Source organism: Suricata suricatta, chromosome 10, assembly GCF_006229205.1.
Source record: "Suricata suricatta isolate VVHF042 chromosome 10, meerkat_22Aug2017_6uvM2_HiC, whole genome shotgun sequence".
In the NCBI taxonomy this organism is placed as follows: Eukaryota; Metazoa; Chordata; class Mammalia; order Carnivora; family Herpestidae; genus Suricata; species Suricata suricatta.
Genome location: NC_043709.1, coordinates 136044751 through 136052092, shown reverse-complemented (window position 1 = coordinate 136052092; position 7342 = coordinate 136044751). Strand labels below are relative to the sequence as shown.

At 60.9% G+C, this 7342-nt stretch overlaps 1 protein-coding gene across 1 annotated transcript in view; it reads right to left on the bottom strand.

Annotated features, from left to right (window-relative positions):
* ADARB2 (adenosine deaminase RNA specific B2 (inactive)) overlaps window positions 1–1554 on the bottom strand; it is a 134194-nt gene extending 132640 nt beyond the window's left edge. Inside the window, exons 1-2 of the mRNA XM_029955600.1 lie at window positions 1273–1554; window positions 274–358 (exon numbers count right to left, since the gene is read on the bottom strand). Of these exons, the coding sequence (XP_029811460.1) occupies window positions 274–358; window positions 1273–1554 (367 nt within the window). The remainder of the gene's footprint in view (window positions 1–273; window positions 359–1272) is intronic.
* Between the last annotated feature and the right edge of the window lie 5788 nt (window positions 1555–7342).

Here is a 7342-nt window from a genome sequence, read left to right as displayed (position 1 = left end):
AGAGCCCCCCATCCAGGTGGACGCGCATCAGAGCCCCCCATCCAGGTGGACGCGCATCGGAGCCCCCCCATCCAGGTGGACGCGCATCGGAGCCCCCCATCCAGGTGGACGCGCATCGGAGCCCCCTGCCCTCAGCAGACGGTGCCCGGAGTGCGTCTGCTCTCCTGGCTCCGAGGAGCAGGGAGTAGGTGTGCGCATCTACAAGACACGGTAGGGCGGCGACCCTGGGCAGGAGTTCCGTGGGAGAGCCGTCTCGAGGCTGGAAGTTCTCACCGGGTACAAACGTGACCGCGCAGAGCTGACAGGCGCTCGGAGGACTGCAGCTGGGGAGCCGCAGGTACAAGGAGAGTGTAACACTCTGCAAATACGCACACAGGTCACCCTGGTCCGGGTTTCTTGTCCCCACAGACAGGTGGCCCCAAGTCCCTCTTCAGTATTCATGGTTCCTTACATGTCCTTGAGTTTCCTTTCATAACATCCTCTCTTCTTTGGAAGCATGCTAAACCAAATGCTTTTATTCTGCTATTTTACATTTTATTCTTCCATCTTATGAAAAGGTCTCCTGGATTAGTTTTCTCCGGCCCAGACCCTTCTTCCCCCTGTCACACCTCCCACCCTGTCTACGCTGGAAAGCCACCCTGAACGGTTGCTTCTCTGAGTGAGAGAAAGCTTCACCCACGCATCCACGTCTGACACAAGGTCGCCGGGTTTCCTGAGCCCCACAGGGCACATCTGTCAGGTGACAGCCAGTCCTCTATAGAAACACCACGCGGCACACATTTGTGCTGGTTAATTGTATGTGTTACCTTGACTGGGCCCTGGGCGCCCAGATATGTGGCCACACAGGACTCTGATGCATCTGTGAGGGGGTTTCTGGTCAAGACCAGAGTTCCAATCAGAGGACGGAGCAGAGCAGAGAACTCCGGATGAGGGTGGGCCTCACCCAATCAGTTGAGGGCCCGCACAGACAGGTGAAGCAAGGAGGATTCTCACTCTTCAACTGGTTCACAGGCCTCCACAGATGCTCCCCTGGGTCACAGACCTTCTAGCCACGTGTCACCTCCCCGCGTCTCCAGCGAGCGGGGAACAGACAGCGGTGGGGGGGTGGGGCTCTGCTCCATGACTGAGGGAGCCGGTGCCTTCTGATCTGTCACTCGGCAGGCTCTAGCACGGCACTCGCGCCCCGGCGTGTGGCTACTGTATGCATGCGGCCGCAGCGCAGGGGACCCTGACGGCGCCGCGCCTGTGGCCTCGCGGCCCCGCCCCACGCACAAGGCAGTGGCGTCCGATCGCGATGCTCGTGTGGCCCGGGCTGCTCTCGCCGGCGCTCCCACCGTCAGTGCCCGCGAGTCCTCCCTCCCGTCGGGGTTCTGGGCCAGGAGCGGCCCCGGCACTGCGACTGTCTTGCGTGATGAGCAGCAGCGAGTGCCCGCTGCTGCTGTCACAGCGTGTGTCCTGCGCGCAGACGGAGCTGTCACTGCCCGCGGCGACCTGGAGGCCTTCTCCTTCTCGGAGCCCGCCTGTCAGACGTGGTGCCGACTGCTGCAGACGCATCGGAGGCCGTCTGCCCCAGGGGCGAGGAGTTTCTCCCACCCGCTGCGCACCTGCCGCCCAGGGCTCGGGAGCAGAAGCCCGAGTCACCAGACTCACCGGCTTCCTCGCCCCGGGACCGGTGCTGGCGCTCCCGGGGCGCCCCCAGGTCTCCGTGCTGATGCCCCGTCGGTCTGTCCTTCAAACCGCTGGCTGAGCCACTCGCCCGATGAGGTCCTCCAGGGTCCGGCAGGGAGGAGGGAGCACGGGGCCTCCTGGTCCCTGCTGGTCTGGACGTCCGTGTGCGGCAGAGGGGGGGCAGGCGGGGTGTCGGGTGCACGGTGGGCAGGAGAGGAGCCCCAGCCCCAGGCTCTGCTTCCCGAGTGTGTGAGGTCGCGGCACCTCCAAGGTGTGCGGTCAGGGCCCCTCTGGGGTGGCGACAGTCTACAAAGATGGCCACACAGGGCTTCCAAGGGGACTGTCATTCTCCAAGACCAGCAGTCCTCTCTGAGTCCCCCCGGAAGGCCCGGCAGGGCAGCGGACGATGCTGCCTTGGCCATGAGGTCTGACATGGAGGCTGGGCTCCAGGCCACCAGGAGTGACCGTGACGACCAGATGCCTCTCACGTGCATGATGCTCGGTGATGGACCACGTTAGTCATGGGGGTTCCGGTGCTTGTTGGGGAGACAGTGGCGAGGTCACACATCCCAGCTGCCAGCCTGTCCCCGCGGTCCTTCCTGTGACGCGCTCCCCTCCGGGGTCCGCTGCCCACACCCCACGCTGGGCTGTGCCCACGCGTCTGCAGAACAGCGCCTCTCGCCCCTCCGTGTGCTGGTCTCACCGGCCGCACATAAGCCCCGCGGGTCCACAGGCTGCCTGCCCAGCTGCCTGGCCTCCTTGGGTCTCCACCCCTCGTCTCTGAAGCGTCAGGGGTGTGGGTCAGATTTTAGTGAGATGTCCGGGCGGCACACAGCACCGTCCCGACAAGGCACACGTCAGTACAGGTCAGCAGTGACGGTTCGAACACGACGACCAAGTCAGAACGTCTGGGACCCAAGTGACTTCCTCAGCTTCCTGGGCTGTCAGCACTCAAGTCACCTGGATCTAGCGTTGTTTCTATTTTGTTTCTTATGTTTTTATTTAAGGTTCTCGAGGGAGTTCGTCTGAGAACGAGAAGAGGTCACAGAGGTCCCTGGTGGGGCCTGTCCTCCGCCGACTTCGTGGAGCCCCAGTGTCAACAACAGTAATGTCTTCAATGCTGTCTGAAACTTGGCTAATTTTTCATCTCTTCCTAAGAATTACATGTTCTAATAACCGAAGATAGAACACTGATCACTAAGCAGTTGTTTCGAGAGCAGGTCACAGCGTTAGTATTTGAATTTGCAAGTCTAAATTTAATTATTTCCTCTAGAATGGCGCTCCTGGCTGACGTATGTAAATAGTATTTATTATTTTCAAGCTAACAGCTCGTCTGTCCCGCAGCCCACACGAGGCTGACCTGAGCCCATCACACCCAGGTGGCACTTTGCTGGTCTGATGAGTGAGGTCACCTATGATGGCCACACGTGGTGGGGTCCCGAGGCAGGTGCCGTCCTGGACGGTCCAGGCCACTCAGACTCAGACCGTCATTCAGTGACTCCACCATCTGCTGAGTCAACAAAGGGTCACGGAGCACATGCTACGCTCCAAAGCCTGGGACACCCCCCCAGAACAGTCTAGAACAGTCTAGAACTCCCCATTCTTTTTTTTTTTTTTTTAAAGTGTATTTATTTATTTTGGGAGAAAGGGAGAGAGAGAACCCCAGGCAGGCTCCAAGCTGTCAGTGCAGCCTGATACGGGGCTCAAACTCATGAACTGAGAGATGACCTGAGCTGAAATCAAGGGCCGGACCCCTAACCAGCTGAGCTGCCGGGTGCCCCCGCCCTGTCTTCTGGGTGGGGCCCCGCATCGCCCTCGTCAGTGCTGCCCGTCCCTCGGCTAGATGTGGGTCACACGGGCAGACCGGGCACCCGCTCCCAGGATAAGACCCCGTGGCTGCAGACCGGCGCACTGCACGGGGTGGGTGGGTGCTGGGCACACAGGGCTCCGGTCAGCGGGTCCTTCCCCCTGCCGCTGGTTTTCCTTACGGGGTGGCGCTTCCCTCCTCGCTGACCGAGCTCTGATTGGCCATCTAGCCCTGCTGCTGGGGTCTCGGGGCTTCTTCACCTCTGCTGTGACTCACGAATGCTCAGTGGTGCTGCGGGGGTGCTCTCAAGCCCCGCCCCTTGTGTTCCGGGCTCTGTGGCACTGTCGGGGGTGCACTGGCCCCAATGTGCCGTCACCGAGATGGCTGGGGCACGGCCAACCAGGGAGGTGCACTCATGTCCCAGATCGGGACCATACGTAACAGAGAGATAGAGAGTAGGTAGGTGCTGCCGTCAGGGGGGCCGGGCAGGGAGGGCAGGCGTCCCCGGGACCGGGCCCCATGCAGCCTGTCCTGGGAGGGGCTGGAGCCGCCCTGCTTTCCTGTCTGCCTCCACTTGGCCCTGGAGCACAAGGGGGAGAGGAGCCAGAGCATAGCTGGTCGAGGAAGAGAAGAAAATTCTGGAAAAGAGCGAGGGCGGTGTGTGGTGGGCAGAGAGGAGGAGGCCGAACGGAGGACACGGGGCCCCAGGCGCCCCCTTCCTGCAGAGGGAAGGGGCAGCCCTCGGGTCCGCGTGGACGGGCGTCTGAGCAGACCGCTCCGGGGCCGTGCCCGCCTCGGCTGTGCTTGGGGAGGGCGGTCGCGGAACGAGCCTGCGCTGGGAAGGGCGGGCTGCCCCCACTGTGCCGCCGAGCGGGGCGGGTGGAGCGCGGTGCCGGCCGGACGTGCTCAGAGATGGGCCCCGCGCTACTCTCTACTAGAGTCCGTGCAAATCAATCTGCAGCCTAGTTCAGCCTGGTAAAATTAGATCTAAAACTATTTAATTTTGTTTCAGGAGTGTGTTTCCCATCTGATGCCTGGCCTGAGGACATGAGTGATAAAATACCTTGAGTTATTACCGGCTCTGTGCGCCTCCGTCTGGGAGAGACTCACACAGTGTTATGTGTTTGCTCGGTGCGGCGGCTCCAGAGCCCGGGATAAAATGCAAGGCTTGCCCGTTAGGGAGAGCCTCATTTTTTATGCCCGTTTTGCATCCCACACGGCTCAGTAATAAGAAGTGGCAAATGGTGCTTTTAATTAGCCTGAGCGTGCGTTTTTGTGTGTTTGGGGTCAGGCCGTCCGAATGGCTGGGTGCTCTGAGGAGGGCAGGCTCTTAAAGACAGGCTGAGGGGGGATTTTGAATCGCACCTGCTTCAACAGACGTGTTCCCGTCTGGGGCCCCGGTGCGGAGGGAGCAGTTAGGGGCGTCCACGATCAGCCTGTCAGGCGCCCAGTGTGGCGGCGGACACCATGTTTGCTGCCTCTCTCCAGGCCAGTGCCTGGGAGGGGAATCTGGAAAATTCAGTGCTTCCTGATATTTACTTCTGGATCTGAGACTTTCTGAACCCAAAGGCCTGAGAAAGTGCTGGTATACAGTAAGTGCCACCTGAGTGCTTGATAAAGAACATAATGCTGCCGCAAAAGCTATTCTTTCCTTACGCTCCGTTAAAATTTGGAAGGCATCACCTTATTGCTGTCAGTATAAACTTCTGAACACAAAGACTCCAAAACCTATGTTTTAGACAACTTTTGCCTGGAACAGACGTGAAAACGCATCGGAGGGCGCTGCTGAGCCCAAATTCCTTCTTCGCTCCGGCCATGTCAGCAGGCCCTCTGAGGACCGCACTTGGGTCGAGAGCTGTTGCCAAGGCCCCGGGCCGGCGTCTGCGGCCGAGGGGACAGCAGCGAGCATGTGTCTGGCCGAAGGCCGGCCCCACACGGAGCCCCACGGGCCTGACCCCCGCGGCGGCCCAGGAGCTCGCGGGGCGCCCCTTCGGGGCAGCTCGGGCCCCAGAGAGAGCTGCAAAGTGGCCTGAGCGGACGCCTGGGGTCTGGCCGCCCCCCTGCCCCCAGTGTCCGCTGTACAGGGCGGCCAGGATCGCTCGCTCAGCCGGCGTTTGCTGACAGGTGCCCTTTAGAGCGCCGCCCAGGCGAGTTTAGGTCACGTTTGAGTTCTTGCTCCACGGGTTTACAACTTTGTCCTGTTTTAAAAGGGCTCTCCACACCTGTGGGTTCAAAAATCCACAGCAGCAGAAAATGTCTCTTGTCGCCAGCGGCCCCTCTGAGAGTGTGGATGGGCAGTGGTTCCGGTCCACGGCCCGAGCGCGGGAGCGGAGGACCACTCCGGGGGCTAGTGCGGGGGTGCCCGGTGCACGTCCCTCCAGGGCTGGGCGCGGAGCCCGCGTCTCCCGGAAGTCAGGGGTGGGCTCCGCGCTCAGCCCTCTCTCTGCCTCCGTTCCGAGGCCCTGCAGGTGCCGGCTTCCTCCTCTCTCCATACGGGTGGCTGCTCCTTCGCCGCTGACACGGGCGGACAAGACCACGGCTGATGTGTGGTGGCCTGATGGGGGACCCTGGCTCCTGGTGGTGTTCTTCCCACGGCCCCCCCACCCCCCCGAGCTGTGCCCTGGAGAGAAGGGGCTTGCCCACAGTGCCCACTCTGTCAGGGCTGGCAGCAGGGCTGGGCTTTGGGGGGTTTGGTGCAGCTGCTTCTGCAGGTAAGGCAATGGGCAATGTGGCTGGGATCCCGAGGCCGAGTTGTCCGGAATTGTCTGGAAGCATCAGAGGCTGCCTGGCTCACCTGACAGGCCACAGGCAGGGGAGGGGTGTCAGGGTGAACCTGTCACGGAGCAAGACCCTGATGATGCAGAGGGTGTCCGGGGTGAGGACAGGACCCGGCAGGACCCGGCAGGACTCAGGGTCGGTTCCCGAGCTCATCACCTGCCCGCACCCCCCTGTCCCCCAGCCAAGCGACGGCAGGTGGGCGGGACCACGGATGGGCTGCAGGCTGGTGGAGGGCAGACGTGTGGACAGACCCCGAGCCTTGTCCGGGTGTGGCCTCTATCTGGGAATACGGAGACCCGCCAGCTGAGAAGTCAGTCGCTCTTTGGGTGTGTGTGCTCGCAGGTCAGAAAATGCTAGCATGACTGGGGTTCCCGTCCCCATTTCATCAACTTGGTGTTGTGCGTAGAAGCCAACTGCCTTCATATGGTGGAGCGGCTGTTTATTTAGAATTAAAAGTTAAAGGGCTCCTGGGGGGCTCAGTCAATTAATTGTCCAACTTCAGCGCAGGTCGTGATCTTGTGGCTTGTGAGTTTGAGCCCCGCGTCGGGCTCTGTGCTGACAGCTCGGAGCCTGGATCTGCTTCGGATTCTGTGTCACCCCCTCTCTCTAGCCCTCTCCCGCTCACACTCTGTCTCTCTCTCAAAAATAAACAAACATTAAATTGTTGAAATTAAAGGTAGTAATATAGTTTCTAGTAAGGACAAACTCAGTTAGGAGGTTATTTGCTTGACTCACTTGCAAAAGGGTCAAAAGAAAGTAACTGTCGGCTTGGTGAAGACTTAGAGTTTTCCCGACTGAGGGCAAGCCAGGCCGCCTCTCCGGTCAGCATGGCCGGAGCTCACGTGACGGTGGCTCGCGCAGGCGGCTGTGCTGACGAGGTCCCGGGGGATCTCCTGGTTCTGTCCCTTGTCAGCTGTGTGGTCACAGCCTGCTCAGCGATAGCCTCTGGCCCTCAACCTCTCGCTCTCAGAACAGGAAGAACGATAGGACTGAACTTGTGACTGCGTGATCAGGTGGGGCTCGAACCAGCGCTGAGTGGTGGGGGAGGGGTCCAAGTAAGAACAGCACGGTGGCGGGGGGGGGGGGGGG